This window comes from Eutrema salsugineum, unplaced genomic scaffold, assembly GCF_000478725.1.
Source record: "Eutrema salsugineum unplaced genomic scaffold, Eutsalg1_0 scaffold_3, whole genome shotgun sequence".
Lineage (NCBI taxonomy): Eukaryota > Viridiplantae > Streptophyta > Magnoliopsida > Brassicales > Brassicaceae > Eutrema > Eutrema salsugineum.
This window is the reverse complement of record NW_006256756.1, coordinates 4,821,757-4,842,082: the sequence shown is the minus strand read 5'-3', so window position 1 is coordinate 4,842,082 and position 20,326 is coordinate 4,821,757. Positions and strand designations below refer to the sequence as shown.

The following is a 20,326-nucleotide window of genomic DNA, read 5'->3' as shown; positions in this document are numbered from 1 at the left end:
CTTCGATAATGGCAATTTCGAAAATAAAAATTGCCTAAGGGCCCTTGTGGGAAGACAAACAGTAAAAACACCTATTTCCTTCTACGGTTTTCAAAACATCCTATTCCTCAAATTTAAAACTTAAAAACATCCCATTCAGCAATTTTCTCTTTAATTTATTACCAACGAAAACTTTTTCTCTCTTTTAAATCCGAAAACAGTGTACTTGGAAGTTGAACTTTAAGCTTATATAAACCCATCCAACCTACCATTCCATGATACTTTCCATCGTGTATATTTCCGTATTTTACAAGTACATCATATATCACAATCAACATATCCTTTTATAACTGAATATCTTCTTATATCTAGGGTTCTAGATCCATGCATATAGCATCCATTATACATATTTACACATATTCGTACTTACATACATTCATTGGTTTTACTGTACAGTGAATAATTATAGTGATTGTTGTAAATGATATTTCTTGGATAAATAACAAAAGAGCTTCCTTAAGTCCATTCACATGTTGTAATATATATGATCCAACCAGTTTCGGACTCATTCATTCATTTACCAAGTAGTTAAAAAAAGACTGAACTTGTTAAATGAGCGAATGATATCGAAGACTTATTAGATCTTAGGTTCATTGCGATTGGACTGAAGGGAGCTCCCTTTTTTTTCTTGATTCCAAGAGTTTTGCTTCTATTAAACCTTCCAAGCTATTGTTTGTTCAATGTATTCAAGAAAACGCTACTAATACACATATGAGAGTATATTTAACTTTTCTGACGAGGGACACATACATATGCAGTGTATCTATGTATATAATTTTCAGTTAACATCTATATATCCGTAGTGGATTCGTACTATGACGTCGTATAATATTTCTTCGTTAAAAGATATTGCAGAATTCGATCTTAGTCCTATGCATTTTGTTGACCGATGAAGAAGAATATGATCGAAGATCGTGTAAAGAAAAAAAGGTAAAATTCGGTAATACGTTTCTCTATATTCATATTGAAATGTATAGCATTTGGTATGTCGCAGTCTGTATATTTTATTTTTGAATACTGAAAAATCAGCTATTATGCTGCAGTGATATTTATTCATATGAGTTACAAATTCATGGTCAGGCTTACGGAATTTATGTTCCTTGTAAAATCTAAAAATCATGTACTATATATAACCATATTTATATACTTCTAGTCGCTAATTGATTAAATAAACCCTCCGGATAAGCATGCAACATATGATATTAATTAAGATTTTCGATTCCAAAAAACTCAAATGTTTTTAAAACCGGACCGGAAGTCAAACCGGTTAAGCATACACTACAAGAAATCAGGTGAATTTCCAAGGAACATTTTCGAAGAATAATTTTATCGGAAGATTTCCGACGAGATTCCGAGGATATTCAGAGAAATTTTGTGGTTTGTCGAAAGTTTGTCACAATACGAAGATATTGGCGAGAAAAAAAACTTTGTCGGAAATTAATCAGAAACAAATTCTCGGAAATATCTCGAAAACTTTTCGACGGCAGTATTAGTCGGGATATCTGTCGGAAACAGGAAGATATCGCCGAGATAGCAGAATTCCTAGAAAAGTTATCAGACAAATTTCCTCGATAATTTGTCAGAAACCTTCTAACGACAAGTTAGTCGGAAATTAATAACCAATTTGTCAGAAATTTGAAGGAACATTCCGATAAAACTATCGTTGGAAACTAGAAGCAAATTCTGTCGGAAAATTGACAGAAACGTTTTCCAAGAAATTTCCGAGAAAAGTCTTCGTCGCAAGATTTTCTATATATACCCTCCCCTCCATCTTCGAAAATGTATGAAATTTTGAAGAAAAAAAAAATTTCTGAGCCTCTTCTTTAATAAGATGATAGACTTTTAGTCAAATTTTTTTAAAAAGTTTTGGGGTATTAAAATTAACCTCTTTTTAATAAAAAATAAATAATTATTCATATAATACAATTAAAAAAAATGCTTTCAAATAACATTTCAAAACTCGAGAATGGATGTACAAGCGGTTAGATGAAGTTACTAGAGAGATAACTGCAGAGAATAAAACAAGATTAACAGAGTTTATGGGTTTTGCTACAAATCAACAAATCGTGCGTGACAAGGTAAGATGCGTTGTCTTTGTCGAAAATGCGCAAATGAGAAATTTCTTGACATATCCGGTAATATCGTCGGAAGTTTGACAGAAAATCACATATTTGTCAGAAATCTCTCGGGATTTTTTGACTAATCGCCTACAAACTTCCGACAAAATTTAGTTCATCGGAAACTTGTCGAAAATGCTTCTGTTGATTTTCCGAGGAAATTTCTTGTTGACTTTCCGATTAAATTTTGATGGAGTTCCCGACTATGTTCCGACAATATTTACAGAGAATTTTGTTTCTCGGAAATTTTGCGATGAATTTCCGACAATTATTTCTTTCGAGGCTGGTATTCCGACAATTATTTCTTTCCAAAGCTGGTATTCCGACAAATACCTCTTTCTCGGAAACTCGCCGGATGGTGTCGTTTCCGACAATTTTCCGACGGATGCCGTGGTCGGAAATTCACCTGATTTCTTGTAGTGATATGGGTCACGGTTCAATCTGGTTCGACCAGATTAAACCTGGTTTACAAAATTTTTATTTTTAAAAGAAATATATAATTGTTATATATATACTATATATACATAATAAAATTGTAAAGATGTTAGATTAATCCTTAACTTAAATAACACATTTTAAAGCTTTAAATATCATTCAAATATTAAATTAAAACTTTATAAATATTATTATATCAACTTTTGTTGTTTTTAATTATTTTTAAAAAAACTCAAAAATTAATTATAAAATTATTTTAATTTTTAATAGAATCATTGAACCAGTTTTTAGAAACCTATCTGCCTATCTGGCCACAAGTCTGGTTCATGGTCGAACCTGGTCTAACCACCAGGTCAGTCCGGTTTTAAAAATGCTTGAAACCATAAGATTTTATTTCGACCTTCAAAAACCAAGATTAATCACACTTTTATGGTTGATCCTTTGAATATAGTTCACTAGAGTTCTGAGTACTTGGTAGTTCATCTAGATGTCTTATAACCTCTAGCCAAGAAATTGAATTTATCGTGACTGAATAATACTACTCGAGTACTAATCTAATAGAATCATGTTTTGTGTCCAAACAAGTTTTATTTATTTTTCTACTATTCTATTTTTGGATAACTCCTATTTATAATACCAAACAAGTCAATTTATTATAATATTAATAAAATAATATATTTTTAGTTTACATTTAAAATAAATTCGAAAATGTAAATTCGAATTTAAATTTGTTTTAGATTCCTTCAATATAGGTTATACTATTTGTCAAAAATCATAAAATAAGTTAGTATTATAGTTTTTTTACAAAAATAAATAAATCTGATATTAATTTAAATTTCATTTAAATATTCAAATTTAAGTAATATTTTAAATGAAAAAGATAAAAATAATATATTATTGTATATTTTTAATAATTAAGTCTAAAAATTTTAATATTCAAATTTAAAAATTATATTAAATATACAAATAAGATGAATGAAAAGATTATAATTATATTTTAATAATTGTAATTTTTTGGGATTAATATAAATGGACATGTTATAATAACATTTTTATAATCATTGCACTTTCGGATTAATATGAACAAAAAAATAATGTTTTTTTAATGGAGGTCATATATGTACTAGAAAAAGAAATCAATAGAATAGATTATATATAGAAAAAAATATATTCTTTATTAGAAAATTATATCTAAAAAAAACAAAAAACATAAATTTTATTACAAATACATAAATTATATTAAAAACATAAAAACATAAACATAAATCCCCACTTCCCTCCCAACCACTCCCAACTATATGCTCTTCCATGCCACACTAATTTTCTTTTTCCTAAGAGCATGTCCATTAGGGATTCATTTCTTGAGTTCATAGCCATTTCGGATTATTTTTTTTTAAGAAATAAAGCTCAATTATGAAGGATTGGTTCGTTTCGACGACTCTGAAGACCACAGCTCTTATCCAGATGGCACGACGTGATTGGGCGATATTTTTTTTTAATTTTCAAATTTTGATGTAAATATTATAGTATTACAAAACGCTTCGATTCTTCTAACCCTTGGAAGGTTAAACAATTGTGTTTTGTATCTGTCGGAAGAATATTTTACTTTTATCCAGTTATTGTTGGTTAAATTAATATGATACTTTTTTGTACGTATCAATTGCATATATAATAGATATTTTTTTGTTTGAAGACAACACAGAACGAACGAACGAGGGTTCAATGTGTAACATCCCAATTTTTAGTATAAATGAAAAATGCTTATAAGAATTGATTTGGTTACATATGTCATCAAAGTGCACTTATCTTTTCGACATTGGTCTTGAGAGAATTCCAAAGTTAAGCGTGCTTAAAGTTTGAGCAATTTCAGGATTGGTGACTTATCGGGAAGTAATCTGCGGTATCGTGTGAGTGAGGACAAAGATCACATGGTGATTTCAGGGACAGTAAACAAGTTTTATGAGCCACCTGAACTAACGCACCGACTGTTGTGGGTCAACGGGCCTAGAAAAGAGAACGTTAGACCAACATGCATAGAGAGAAGACATTGCGCTCACTAGAAGGGACGGTTGTGACGTTCAGAGTTGATAGCCAATCCAGATGAAAGGTGGATTGGGATTTCATAAATTTGATAACCGATTCGTCTGATTCCCAGAAGGGAAGACGAGAGCGGGGTCTCACACAATGTGCATGTGCAAGTAGCTTAGTTAATTAACTTTTTGGTTGTAAATCACTTTAAGTGTCGATTATAATAAATCATAATAAAGAAAAAAGCCTAAGCAACATAAGTCTTCAAGTACAACCCTTGAAGATATTACAAGAAAATAAAAGAAATGAGGTTAAAGTATGTCATTGCGTTGTCGCCAAAAAGAGTGGATGAGGAACGCCTCTCCATATTGAGAAGTGCTTGATCTCAGGTTTCGATATCACATTTTCAGTTTTTTTTTGTATGATATGTGTTCTGATGCGTTTGAACTTGGTAGATGTATTGCTTATCAGTAGATATACCTTTTGTATGCAATAAATTAAACTGTAAATTAATCATATGATAAATACAAAGTTACAAACTAGTTCTTTCATCTTGCGGTCACATACCAATTTGACATTCTGTAGCCTATGTTAGTCAATAAGAGGCATTGGCCTACGGGCCCAGCTTTTACAAAAGAAATCGAAGGCCCAAGATTAGTAGTACTAGCATAGGTAGTAGCAATAGATTTTAGTTAAATATTGGACCCAATTTTTAACTAATAAAAAATTAGAGTAATGAACTAATGACAATTTAGTTGGCCGCTTATTAACATATATGATACTTTTTAAAAAATTATTTTTAAATCTCACAGTAAAATATATACTTTTTTGCAATATTGTATATAATTCTCTATAATTTCATCTCACGATAGTCTAAATCTTTTTCTTATCTTAGAAAATGTGAGATCTAGTGTGTAGCAGGAGATATTAAGTGACTTGGTTATTTTATCTAGTGTGTCGCAGATTATCTTATCTATCGAAAGGGAGTTAGTTAAAAAAAATTATTATCTCTAAAAAATTATGTTTTAAATTTTGTTATTTTTTTTTAAGATTATGATTTTTATTATTGTTTTATATAAATTGAGACGATGATAGTTATTATTTATTCAATACGATATGGATTTGCGACGATGAGAGTTTTTTTCTTAGTTCGCTTACGAGCTTCATATCTCTGGGCACGGCTCTGGCTCTGTACTACATAAAAATGAATTTACCGAGTAACATTCACATATCTTGGTGGATGATTGGGTTAACCATGCATCCTCTCAAATTTTGTATCGTGAGAATTTCCTCTACATTTTCGGCCTCGCATAATGTAATAATATATTGGGCCTTGTGTAAATTGACCTTGTTCAACACTACATATGAGACCACAAGATTATAAATTTAAACTATTAATAAATAGGTGGTTAATGTCGTGGCATAATATACTTGGATGATATAAATGATCTATCGTGTTCCTGAACGCAGCGTATCATTATCTGAGGTACGCCAAATTTCGTCCAAAGGCTGTGGCCTGTGGTGGTATTTGAAGAGGATACATTTACAAAGCAAAGCTTTAGGGATTTTTGAAGATAAGAGAAAAAAATGCTTCAACTTTGCTCCACTTTCCGTCCTCAACTTCTTCTTCCTCGTCAAAATCGGTTTACAGATGCAGTTTTGATTCGGTAGGTTCTCAAATTCATTACGATAACTTCATTGAATTCGACTTTTACCTGTGATTACCTTCCGAAGTTCCTTCATCAATCATCATTTCGTATTGATACCAATCGTTCGATGAACCATCACTGTAAAGTTTGGATTTTTATCAGGCTCGAATTAGTGATTGCCTCATTGCGATAGGATCTCGTCAAGCCCAATTCAAATCTTTCGGGAGTCAAAAGAGTTAGGCTTGAAATTTCTGAAATTGTCCATTGTAATTTGGGGATAACAGTTTGTTTCGAGTGTTTAATGACAAAAAGAAACCAACTTTTGTGGTTCTTTTGATTTCTGTTCTGTAAAAACCAGTTCTTTTGGTTCGACGAACTCAGCTAACTCTACTTCTTTTGTGTGTCTTATCTTTGTAACAGACAGATAAACTTTGGTTCGAGCAATTTGAGTGTCAGGCCAGTGATACGTTGCCAGAGAGTTAGCGGAGGTCGAGGAGGCGCTAACCGAAGCAAACCGGCCAAGCCTCCTGTTAAAGAAGGTAGCAACAAAACAGTAATCGAAGGTTTAGTAACCGAATCACTTCCCAACGGGATGTTTCGAGTGGATTTGGAGAATGGGGATAACATTCTTGGTTATATCTGTGGTAAGATTAGGAAGAATTTCATACGAATACTCCCCGGAGATAAAGTCAAGGTCGAAATGAGTGTTTACGATTCAACAAAAGGTCGTATCATTTTCAGAATGAGTAGTAGAGAGTAAAGAACACAAAAGAGGTGTGTGTTTCGAGATCCTGTCAAATTTGTATTTTTAAGTTTAGGCAAAAGTTTGATGGGGAGAGAGTCATGTAATCTCGTACAGTTGATTTCTACTACGTAATTCAGGTTCTTTACCTGAACCGTATTGGGTGGTTGTCTTTCTTTTGTAGTCATCAAACATAACGCTTGAACATCTCTATGCAACATGAATACATGATTAGTTTTTATTGGTGAAGAGAGTATAGCTTTTTTGATCTCACAAGTTCTTTCTTTTTGATACTCTTGTTGTCTTGTGGTTTGGTAAGCTATAAGCAGAAGCACTTGTTAAACCCTTTTGTGATAACGACTTGTATGTAAGAAAAGCTTTGTTTCCGATCGTTTGAGCTTAGCTCAATTCATAATTACAGGTCAAAGGGTTTGAATGCGGGAATCTGCAGCTTTGTACCAACAGCTTTGTTGATTTTCTATGTTTTCAAATATGTCTGAAACGTTAACTTTACTCTACATTCCAATTATAGCACCAACCGACCTTAGCTCAGTTGGTAGAGCGGAAGACTGTAGTAGTTGCTGTAATCTTTAGGTCGCTGGTTCGATTCCGGCAGGTCGGATATCTTTTATCGTAGAAACTTGAAAGAGACCACTCTTTAAAAAAACTTCGGTGAAGATCATTTTGTTGACTTTTGAATTTTGGGTCTCAGCTTTATTAAGCCATAAAATCTTTTGGGCTTAATTTGTAATTGAACCAAAATTTTGAAAGTACAGTTAAATCCTTTTATTTATCCGCAATTTAACATTGTGGCCCTCTATTTAGTATCTGCATTTACATTTTCTTTTAATATAGGATTACAAAAGAGAAATACCTAAAATTTGTTCAAAAATTTTTTTTTATTCCAAATCTACCACAATGAATTTGAAAATTCCAAAAATTAAACAAATTATTTAGTAATAATACTTGTCAACCCTAAATAAATTTTACACATCTATTTTAAAAATAATGTTTGAGTTCCGTTTTTCCAATTTAAAGATTTAGTTTTTCTTCAATAAAAAAGTATTTTGAGTCATTCTGGTATTACATTTGAGCTATTATTAGAAATTTAAGCTAGTGGTGTTGTGCTATTTTAGAAAACCGTCTTCCAAATTTCGCTTGTTGAGTATCCAATGCCTTAAGGCCAGCTGTTTGGGCTTTTTAAGTCTCCCGGCCCAAGCAACATATATATTGTTTCAAGAAATTATTTTTGGAGTTGGCCGGAAATTAGAGACAAGATGTTTCAAACTTGATTGCTTAAGATTCGTTTGTGGTTCTAGGATTTAGTTTTAGGATTTAGTTTATCGCTATAGTAAATTCAAATTCTTAAGGGTTCTAGGATTTAGTTTAGTAAATTCAAATTCTTGCTTTATTTTTAACATAACAGCGGTAGATCAAACAAATATTATAATTCTTTGCAATTCTAATTAAAGTGGATTATCGTTGATGGATCTCGTTTCATTTACAGGATTTTCTTCACCTCGAGAAAGCTTAAGTCTTACAGTTCGTCGTTTTCTTTTTTTCTGCCAACCCAAATAAAACTAGCGTTAACTTACGCTAATTATTTGCCTTACATGCAAAGCAAAGGAGTTCTCTTTTTAGTGAGCTCGTTTCATCCACCAAGATTAAAATACATTTCTTAAAAGTATAACATGTCTGGCATACCAATAATGAAACTTTATACTTTTTTTTCTTTTCTTTCTGTTTAATCAATGTATTGTTAAGCACGTAGACTGCATGTGTAGTAGTATTAGGCCTGAAATTATTATCCGTATCTTGTCTCTGATCCGATATTCGGTTCTATCTTATCTGTAAAAACCAAATATATGTGTAGTTCGGATCCGGATAGTGAAATTAAGTATTCGATTATTTCGGATACGGATCCGGATAATAGAAAATTTTGAAACCGGATATCTGTTATCTGTTATCCGTTTGTTAAATATTTATTTATTTTTGATAATATTTATTTATTTTCAAAAATTAACTTTAAAAGTCTGTTTTTAAGTTTGCCCACATCGACAAAAAGGAATAATGCAGCCATGATCATATTGAATGTGAAGTTTAAATGAGGTAAGAATTAGTTTAGAAATCTTTGGACATGCATTTATTTTTTGTTTTAATTATGTTTGAAATTTTTTTTTGGTTTAACTCATTTACATATGATTAAAATTCATATATTGCATGATAATTTTCTATTTTAGATTGTGAGAGAAGAACATGAAAATGGATAGCACATGGACATGAAGATAAATTAACTTCTTTATTACTATTTTCTCTTTTACTATGTAAACTTTTAACTTTGTGCTATTTGAATGCTATTTAGATGTTTTTAAATTTTTGCTATTTGTAACTTTTGTTATGATGATACATTTTAACCAAATATCCGGTCAGATATCCGTAAATATTCGGTTCAAACCTAATATCCGGTCTCTGGATATCCGGAGTTTTCGGACCTGGATCCGAATAGTAAAATTGATTATCCGACGAATACAGATCTGGATTCGGATACCTTGAAAAGTCCGGATATCTGGCTCCGTTTCAGACCTATGTAGTACTAATAGTGTATGGAATATAATATTCTTTGCTACCTAGTAAAAAGGAAAATGAAATGGCTTTTTTTTTTTTTTTTTGACATCTAAGGAAAATGAAATGGCTTTAGCATATTTTATTTATAAGGCTTTAATGCAGTCTTAAAGAGGCATCTGATTTTCACCACGACCTCTTAGGTGTATGACTATTCAATCCAACTGTTAGTTTAGCCATTTTGAGTTTCAGTTTTTTTTTTTTTTTTGTTTGTTTAAGAAATAGAAAACTAATTAAATATAATTCAGTTTGACATGCTTTGCATGTTAATATCCAGCATTGAAAGTGGGAATAATCCTACACTAATATTGACCAATCAACTCATTTCTAATTGGTACTGAATTGGTAATCTATAATTTAACCTGGAATCATATGCCAGTTTGTTGATTATGATCGAAGAGTAGTTCGACTAATTTACTACCAGTTCTAATGTAAGACTCAGTTCGAGATGTGAAAGATAAACCATCATTTCAAAGAGCTGGATCGAGATCTCATATCCCAAGTTTATTAAAAAATAAGTAATAATATAAAAGATATATGCCAATCCACTTATACTAATTAGTTTTGAGTTGAAAATCCATAAAATTGATGAAGTGGATTAGTCTATATTCCTTATATTAATATATATTTATTTATAAATACATATACTTAGCAATGAGTGTGATCTTAACATTCTGTTTTCTATTATGATTTAGTTGTTATTTAGCAAAATTTAACGTTTGGAACCGGCGAATTCGAAGTCAGAAATTTTCTTCATTGCAGGTAAAAAAAAGTATATATAATTTTATGAGTGGGGCATTGAAACTAAGATTAATAAGTTATAACCATTTTTAAAATTTATTAGGGGCGAATGACCCCAACAAAAAATATATGTGCCTTTGGAACAATTTATCATAAGTAAAGTGTTGGTCTTTCCGTGTGAATTATTAGGTTTGGTTAAACTTTTTCATACAAAAAAAAGGTACAGTGTTACCTTGGTACGAAAAAGACTGCATGCACCCCCTATACATATACTTTCATAATACTCTTCTGTTTGGTATTTGTTAAACAAACATTTTTTAATTAGAGTTTGTAACTGGGTTTAAGTTAGTGTAGCTAATCATTGTACTAGTACAAGCACACAAGGGATTAGCTACCACTACACGTCGAAAATATGATATCCGACCAACTCCACCACACGTTGAAAACATGAGAAGCACAAAATGTCTTGACTATTTTAATTATTGAGTGGCATAATAAAGCCAATACTTCTCATGTTTCATGCTTTGGCTGAGTGTATCTCTTAATTTAATAATAAAATAAAAATAAAATGTAAAATAATATAATTCGAATTCCCCACATGATAAGTCTATAAATCTTTTTTTTGAAGTTAATCCTATTTTAGTCTACTGATTTTAGTTAGGCCTGCTCATTTTGGGTTGGATAATCCAATTTTCACTGCGCATGATCTGAACAATCTGAAAATTTTGAAGAAAGGATCTATTTTGAATAAATATAATTTATTTCAACTGATAATAGTCAACTAAGGTTCGGATAATAATTTCGAACATCCAAGTTACCCGTTAGGATAACTAATTTTTTTCTAAAAAATCTAAATACATCTATAAATTCTTCAAATTACTCAAAATTGTCTATATTTTGTGATCAAAATTATCTAATATTTCACAAAATGTAGACATTTTTCTTAAACTTATCCAAGAAGATTTGTAAATTGTTCCAAGTTTTCCAATATTATATTTATCATTAGTATAATTAATCGTCTAAATCTATTTAATATCCGAATTATTCCATTTAGGTAATGATTTTAGAAACCTGGTCCTACCCCTTTTGTTACTCGTATACACGACTTATTTTCTTAAAAGATTCACTTTGGATAGTTCTAATATATTACCCTTACTCGATCCGTAGTTTTACAAATACAGCACAATGTAATTATTTTTTTCTACTTTAAAATACGTGTACCCAAACCTTAAACGTTATTATCCGATCGACCCAAATGAACACGCCTAAGTGGGGAAACCAAAAATATCAACAAACCTAATAAAAAAAAAAAGCGTCTGAACCCTATTTTTATACAAAAACTAATAAAAATATGAACTATATACGTATATAAATAAGGCTTAACCACTCCTCTTCATATCCACAAATACACAACACTACTCATTTCTACTAACATAACCATGGCAAACCAAACCTCCAAACAAATATTCAAAACCCTATTGTCCTTCTTTCTATTTGTTTTACTCCTCTCTGATACCGTCTCATCGGTCCGAAAATCAATTAACCTGAAAAAACCATGCAAACGTTTCGTCCTACATTTCCATAATATCGCCTATGATGGTGATAATGCGGATAATGCCACATCAGCAACAATCGTAAACCCTTTAGGACTAGGAGACTTCAGTTTTGGAAAGTTTGTGATATATGACAACCCTCTCACAATGGATGAGAATTACCTTTCGGAACCAGTAGCTCGAGCCCAAGGCTTCTTCTTCTACAACAAGAAAACTACTTACAACTCGTGGTTTGCTTCCACATTAATATTCAACTCGACGCAACACAAAGGAACATTGACCCTAATCGATGCGAATCCGTTCATGGAGCCGACCAGAGACCTGTCGATCGTTGGTGGGACTGGTGACTTTATCATGAGTCGTGGGGTTGTTACGTTCACGACCGATTTCTTTGAAGGCAGTAAGTATTTCCGTATCAAAATGGATATTAAACTTTATGAATGTTACTAAAATATGTTTTGGGTTTGATGTTTGTATGTGGACTTTGTGTTTTCTTTTAACTTTAATGTTGTTGCAAGTTGTTACAAATGCTATCGTCATTTCTTTGTAACAAGTTTAATAATAAAAAAAAGTGTTGCCTGTGTTTTGTTTACCACTGTTTATATTAACATATACAAGGTATTTAATTTTATAAACACTATATGTCGATTATATCACAAATTTTATAAGCCTCCCACTATTTATACAAAATTTGATCTTTTCAAATTGTCTATTACGCATCACAATAACCTGTGATCAACTGTAAATAAAGAACAGTCATTCCGAATATGTAATTAATATGACGATATTGTCTATTTGTCTAACAAGTAACAAATTTTGTAACTATTTTGTTAATAGATAATTGAATAATATATATTATTTGTAAAGATTAAATTATAGACGAAATGTTAATAGATAAGTGGATGATATTATTTGTAAAGAATTAAATTATGAACGAAAGATATGAACAATATTGTCTAACAAGTAACATAGTTTTAAACTATTTAGTTATGTTCACGACCGACCTCATTAAAGGCAATAAATATTTCCTTCTCAAAATGGATATACGTTTTGGGTCTGATGTTTGTATATGGACACATTGATGTTGATTGGTTCACCTTTTATCACCTGGAAACGCTGCGTTTGCAGTTGATAGCGGTTAATGGCATTTTATAATAATCATAGAAATCGCTATAAACTGTTTTGTATCGTTTTATATCGCTGAAATTCAAAAGCTGTTTTCTGCCAATGTTTGCGGTTGCGGGCGGTAGCAGTTAGGTAAAAAAATGTACGTTATAAAAATGGAAGATCACGTTATAATTTGTTATAATTCCTTTTTTTATTTTTTAGAAAGTTACATAGTCAAACGAGATGACATGTGCATTATTTCAACGAATCATATATTTGAGTGTATTCAATAAAGAACGTATTCTAAAGAATATTACTGAGCAATTTGAAGTTGATTTGAGTTGGAGTCATGCAAAAAATCGATTAGATCAATTGAAAAAAATTTACACCATGCATAAGATAAATCCAGAAGATCCACGTATTGGAGCAATTTTTTCCAGTTTATTACATTACTAGACACAATTTTTGGTGATGTTCCCAACAACTGAAATAGAACATGTTATTATAAAATTTATTAGGTTTTTAAATAATGATTAAGTATTTATTTATAATATTTTTATTACTAATTATTTTGAATTACTGATTTTGGTATTTAGCCAACTAAAATAGTTTTTATGTTTTTTATAATTATATATGATGTTTATTTTGGTATTTTATGTTTAACAGCGAAAAACATCGCTGGTTTGCCAGTCAAAAATATCCCGCAAACGGATCCGCCTTTGAAAGTTTAACCAATCGTGAAAGTTGCTTAGTAACGTTCAAAACCGCAATCACCTGCTTCCGCAAACTCTCGCACTCGCAACCATAACTGCTGCGTTTAAACCAATAAGACCCATTGTGTTGCTTTTAACTTTTGTTGTTGATGTTGTTCGAAGTTTTACAAAGTTCCTCTTGTTCTGCGATGAGATATTAGGTTAGAAGCTTTAAATCATGGAAAAAAAATTAACAGATTAAGGGCATATATCAATATACAATGGTAACAAAATTATATATATATATAGTGAATATTCCACATGTGCCCGTCCTGTTCGACATTGTTTCCACGCTTAAATTTATTATGTAATTAGAGATTTTTATCACCATTTTAGAATGTTCACATCAGTAAAATAAAAATAAAAAAAACTAAAACTAAAGTTAATAACTCTATTAATTCATATTTTTTTAAATAACTATTATTTTTTATTAAAAAATAATTCACATATTTTAAAATAATTACTGTTTTAATTTACAAAAAAGAGTCAAACATTTACACTAGAATGAATAATTCAATTAATTCACATACTCTTTATAATTATTATTTTTCATCAAGAAGATTAGGAGTAAAAACTAAAAAACAAAAAATGAAGAAGTTAGAGACGATGATAAAAAAGTAAAAATGATGAAAAAGAATAAGAAAAATAGAAAGAAGAAAAGATCAAAATATAAAGAAGAAAACACAGATTAATATAAAGTAAAAATAAATAAATAAAAATAAGAAACAACAAAAATCAAAAGAAATTAAAAAAAGAAAAAAAAGTAAAAGTAGAAGACGATGAAGAGAAAGATGAGAAAAAAAATAATAGATTAAGAAGAGCAAGAAGAAGAACACAATTAAAGCTGATGAAGAGAATTTTTTGAAGATACAAAAACACAGACGTTGAAGATGAAAAAGAAGACCGGAAGATGAAGATAACAAAGTATTATGATCAGATGAAGTTAGATGGGAAGTCTAATAAAATCAAGAAATATAAAATGATAAAAAGAAAAAAAGACAAAATATGATAAATTACTTGTTCAATAATAACTGTTTAATAATGAAACTCCGCGCAACATGCAGGAATAAATATAGTTTTATAAATGTCTCAGGCATTGATAGAAAAACACAAATGGGCTACAACTATATAAAGTAAAAGTTATACAAGTGAAACGACATAATTCTTATTATTTAGTTCTTCTGGGCAAAACTAATTATTTAGTTCTTTTGGGCAAAACTAATAGTAAAACTACTTTATGCTTTTAAGTTTTTTTTTTTGGAAAGCGAAGTGTAACTTAGTGGACATAAAGTCAGAATTTCAAAGAAATATTCAAAATAAATAATGAAATTACAAAATAAAATTAATTTAAAGAGGAATGGCCAATTGAAATAGACAAACAAGCAGTTGATCCGCCAAAGTTAAAGATATTGATCGTGGAATCTTTAAGTAGAAAAATAGTTTCAGTTTCTTAATTAACTATTGTTACCAAGATGACGCTTAAAACTTTTAAGTTGGAAATAAAGATCGCTTAGCTATTTAAATTATAAATTTTGTTTTTACATCAAATGCTTTTGAATCCATGATACGTTTGGTGTGAGTCTCTTTCTCTTTCACATTCAGAACAATTAGGGAAAAATAATGCCTACATATAGGCAAGAAGTTGATAGACAAAACTATCTCCCCATTTTTAGCCTAGGAATTTTAATCAAGATATCTCTAAATTGGATCAAATTCAAAAGGTTGGAACCAAATGGGAAGCGTGAGTTGAGCTTCCATGCTTCTCCGTGTCCGGAGAGTTCTCACCATATAGCTTTAGAAATACAATGTTCACTCCCTGCTCTAAAATAACGGATAGTTATGATGATTCTGCAAACCGGTCCTGTTAAGGACCAGTGGGGTTGAACCGGCAAGTCATGGAACGGCGTATAGGCTCGATCATCTTCGAACCTACCAAGGTGTTATTATCGGATAATCGGCTTCTTCTCTACTATTTAGAATCTATAACTTGGTTTCAGTTAGTGTAGCTACTAGCTAACCACTCTATTAGTAGAAACTAGAAACACACAAGGGATTAGCGAGCACTACGTACACGTTGAAAATATGATATCCAACCAAATCGACTCAAGTGCAAAAAGTGTTACCTCTGAATATTTTTTTTTATTAGTGAGTGGTATTATAAAGCCGATACTTTCTCATGTTCCATGCTTGGCAGAGCACTTTAGTCTTTGTTGGTGAATGGAAGATAACTTATCGGATTCCCCACATGATCTACTGATTTTGGCTTAGCTCTATTCATTAGGAATATGCATGGATAAGATTTCCTGGATTGGAAGGATATCCGGATCTGCTAAGAACAAAAACAGATAAAAATCATTAACATATTATAATAAATTATTTTAAAGTATTTAATAAAAAATAAAATTAAATGTAACATATATAAATTTCAAAGTTATTTGGTATTTATAAACATTTTAGAACATATTTATTACAAATATTCAAAACAATGCTCCAATTCTTATAAATAAAGCTTATTTTTGGTGATATTTTAAAGTATTCTTCAATTTATCATACTAATATATTACAGATATTCTTAAAAAGTTATATAGAAAAATCATATATGGATCAAATTCGGATATCATGATCTATATATAAATGTATAACCTGACTCTCCCCTACTAATTACCCGTTTTTGTAAGGGTGCCCTTGTGGGTAGTTATTATTAAAGGTACATTTCAAATGATTACTTTAACCTAATTATTTGACTTCTTAACCCTAATTACCTAACCGGATTCTTACCCATTATTACCTGATCCAAATGAACACATCCAAATGAATACGCCTAGATAGGGAGATGATCAACAAACCAATTATATGCGTCTCTGAGTCCCATCTTTATACAAAACTAGTAAACAAATAAATTGTCTATAAATAAGACTTCACCACTCTTCCTCATATCCACAAAATAAAAAACACTACTCATTTCTACTAAACTCCATAACTATGGCAAATCAAACCTCCAAACAAATATTCAATACCCTATTGTCCTTTTTCCTATTCGTTTTACTCCTCTCTGATACTGTCTCATCGGTCCGAACATTAATCGACCTGAAAAAACCATGCAAACATTTTGTCCTCCATCTCCATAACATTGCATACGATAGCGATAACGCGGATAATGCCACATCAGCAACAATCGTAAACCCTTTAGGACTAGGGGACTTCAATTTTGGAAAGTTTGTGATCTTTGACAACCCTGTCACAATGGACGAGAACTTCCTCTCGGAAGCAGTGGCTAGAGCTCAAGGCTTCTTCTTCTACAACAAGATAACGACTTACAACACGTGGGTAGCTTGCACATTAGTGTTCAACTCGACGCAACACAAAGGAACATTGACCATTATGGATGCGAATCCGATGATGGAGCCGACCAGAGACCTATCGATCGTTGGTGGTACTGGTGACTTTATCATGACTCGTGGGGTTGTTACGTTCTCGACCGATCTCATTCAAGGAAATAAGTATTTCCGTCTCAAAATGGATATTAAACTCTATGAATGTTACTGATATATTTATATGCACGTTTTTGTTTTCTTCGTTTGGGTTTGATGTTTGTTTGTGGTGTGGACATTTTAATAATGATGTTGCATTCAACGTGATGTTGCTTTTTTTCTTTTTGGCAACCGTGATGTTGCTTAAATAAGATATTTAAGTTTATAAAATACTGTCGATTATATCAGCAATTTTATAAGTTTTCCCACTATTTTTTTTATAATATTCTGAATCTTTTTAAATTGTCTAATAAAATGTGATAAAACCATTCATAATGAACATTCATTCAAAAAATATGAATGATATTGTCTAGTTAACAAAATTTCAAAATTATCTTGTCAATAGATCATTGATAAATGTTCTCTGTAATTATTAAGTACATTTCACAATGGAAATAGGTCAATACAACTAACTCTGAACAAGAGATTCGTACATTGAAACAACGGTTGAATAGGAATTAGCAAGCCAATCTCAAGAATTTCAGAAAATCAAGGAGATAGAGAGGAATCTACAGAAGGCTTATTGTAACGAAGAGGTCTATAGGAAGAAGAAATCATCACTGGCTAAAAGAAGGAGATAGAATCATAGAAGCACAAAATTTCTTAAATGGATGTGTTTAAATCAAGATAAGCTAACAACAGAATCGTGGTTGATCTCTTTAAGAGCAATTAATTGGAACAATCTTCTTGTTTTGCGCTGAGATGATATGATCATGGGAAGCATCAGGACATGTGTTCAGTTTTCGAAGTGTATCTTCTCAACCACGAGGACTAAACGCATGAAACCACCTGAAGAATATGTTCAGCTCAATTACAAAGCTCCTGGAAGAAGAATCATATCAAACGGAGTTCAGACGAAGGAGTTATTCAATTTACAAAACAGGTGATCTCCAGCTTACGCGTTTCGGATCTGCGGGCATTCATTGAAGGATTCCGACCAAACCAAGATAAATTAAGCTACAAACCAAGTTGTTCTATAATATTGGTCCATTAGAGAAGTCCAGCAAAGTGGATTCAGCCCCAAAAAAAAGAATCAAAGAAGATCAAATTTCGTCCATGACAAAAACTGCATTCAATTTTGTCTATTTTTCTCTCTTACATGCACTTTAAAGTTTGAATTTCATTTCCCTAGATTCTTTGCATGTTGAGATACTTTTATGGACGTTTTTATCATATATTTTCTCTATTTATAGAGCCCACTATGCTGAATAAAAAGATAAGACTTTGATGATTATTTTTGGAACTTTGAGAGTGATTCTCTTCCTTGCTTATTGTATTTGGTGATTGATCTCTTTACAGTAGCAATCTTTGAAAGTCTAAGAGGCATTCCGCATCTCTTAGAAGTTTTATTCGATCCACCCACTTGCTTATTGTATTTTGGATTCAAATTCTTTACAGAAGTAATTCTTGAGAGTCTAACAGTCATTCCGCTGTAAAATCAAGAGTTTTCCGCACCTCTAGTGTCACCATTCGCTCTACATCCTTTGTTCTTTGAAGCTTCACAGTTTCTTAGAAGCAAAGACTATCCTTTTACCACCTTAGAATGCAACATCCTTGGGAGAATCATATCAAAGTCTATAGGAAGAAGAAATCATCACTGGCTAAAGGAAGGAGATAGAATCATAGAAGCACAAAATTTCTTAAATGGATGTGTTTAGATCATGATAAGCTAACAACAGAATCGTGGCTGATCTCTTTAAGAGCAATTGGAACAAATCTTCTTGTTTTGCGCTGAGATGTTAAGCTAGAAGCTCTAAATCGTGTAACAAAAAAAGCAGATTAAGGGTATATCAATATAGGATAGTAACAAAATTCTATATCTAGTCCCACATGTGCCCGTGCAGGTCCACATTGTCTCCACTCTCGAAGCCATAGAGATTGCAAGAAGAGCCATGGAAAGAGATTATCATCATTATTTATCGCATAACTAGAGAGGTCAAGTCATAGGGAGAAAAGGTAGTCCTTAATATGTTCGCTTAAATGGTTTAAACTTTGAAAATGTCTATGCAATGATAGAAAAACATAAATGAGCGACAACTATGTAAATGAAAAGTTAAACAAGTAAAATTACTAATTTCTTATTATTATTATTTTTTGTAAAAGTTTTTCTTTTATTATTTGCAGCAAACCTAATAGTAAAGTTACTTTATTGCTTTGGAGCTGCTTGGGTTTTTGAAGGAAAATTCTCTTCTTGGAGCTGCTTGGATTTTAAGAGATTCTCATAGGGATGTATTGTTGCATAGTAGAAGAGCTTTTTCATATATTGGCATATTGATTAAAGCCAAAATTGAAAAGCTTAGTTTGGTGGGCTGTGGAAAGCATGTTGAGCCATCAGCTTAACAAGGTAGTTTTGCTTCTCAAACATCGAATATTATTGGTTCTGTTTTGAGGAAGAAAGCATGGCCAGCTTATAGGTTCCAATCCTTTGAGTTGAATCGTGCTTTGAGTTGATGAAGGATTGGAAGTTGCAAGTAGAGACTAAATAAGCAAATATAGGAGCTACTCTCGGTCCACAATCGTTTTCACTCGTATGTGACTATCAATCATTTTTAAGAGAAATGAGAGAAAGTTTCATGCATTTCTTTACATTAGCTCTTTGAAAATAAGATAGTTTCATCTGATCTATGTAATCATTCCTTCAAATTTTCTTCTTTTTTTGGTAACTCCGATGAATTTGTAAAGTGAATATCTTGCGTATGATATCCCTTAAGATGATCAAACAAAAACTACTTAATGCTTTTGAAATGTTTTTGAAAAGCGAAGTGTGACTTAGTGGACATATAGTCAGGATTTCGAGGAAATATTCAAAAGAAATGATGAAATTACAATAATTAAAGAGGAATGGCCAATTGAAAATAGACAAACAGGCAGTTGATCCACCAAAATTAAAGATATTGGACTCGGGGTCCCTCGCAACGCATTCTAAAGTCTAGACTTTTGATTGGTTTTGCACTATCTAGAATAATAATTGTAAAGCGTAATTTATGTAGACTTTTTAATTGGTTGTTTTG

General features: G+C 31.4%; 3 protein-coding genes and 1 non-coding gene across 4 annotated transcripts; all 4 read left to right on the top strand.

Annotated features, from left to right (window-relative positions):
* Positions 1-6,108: 6,108 nt before the first annotated feature.
* Positions 6,109-7,259, top strand: LOC18014788 (translation initiation factor IF-1, chloroplastic). The gene is made up of 2 exons (XM_006396874.2): positions 6,109-6,286; positions 6,689-7,259. The coding sequence occupies exons 1-2, from the start codon at positions 6,207-6,209 to the stop codon at positions 7,026-7,028; spliced, it is 420 nt and encodes a 139-aa protein (XP_006396937.1). The 5' UTR covers positions 6,109-6,206; the 3' UTR covers positions 7,029-7,259.
* A 289-nt stretch (positions 7,260-7,548) lies between these two features.
* Positions 7,549-7,632, top strand: TRNAY-GUA. The gene is given in 2 exon segments: positions 7,549-7,585; positions 7,597-7,632. It is a non-coding gene; the product is annotated as a tRNA-Tyr (tRNA).
* A 4,144-nt stretch (positions 7,633-11,776) lies between these two features.
* Positions 11,777-12,401, top strand: LOC18014787 (dirigent protein 6). Its single transcript, XM_006396873.2, has one exon. The coding sequence runs from the start codon at positions 11,813-11,815 to the stop codon at positions 12,374-12,376; it is 564 nt and encodes a 187-aa protein (XP_006396936.1). The 5' UTR covers positions 11,777-11,812; the 3' UTR covers positions 12,377-12,401.
* A 4,326-nt stretch (positions 12,402-16,727) lies between these two features.
* Positions 16,728-17,488, top strand: LOC18014370 (dirigent protein 6). Its single transcript, XM_006396872.2, has one exon. It carries the CDS (start codon positions 16,768-16,770, stop codon positions 17,329-17,331), a length of 564 nt encoding a protein of 187 aa, XP_006396935.1. The 5' UTR covers positions 16,728-16,767; the 3' UTR covers positions 17,332-17,488.
* The last annotated feature ends 2,838 nt before the right edge of the window (positions 17,489-20,326 follow it).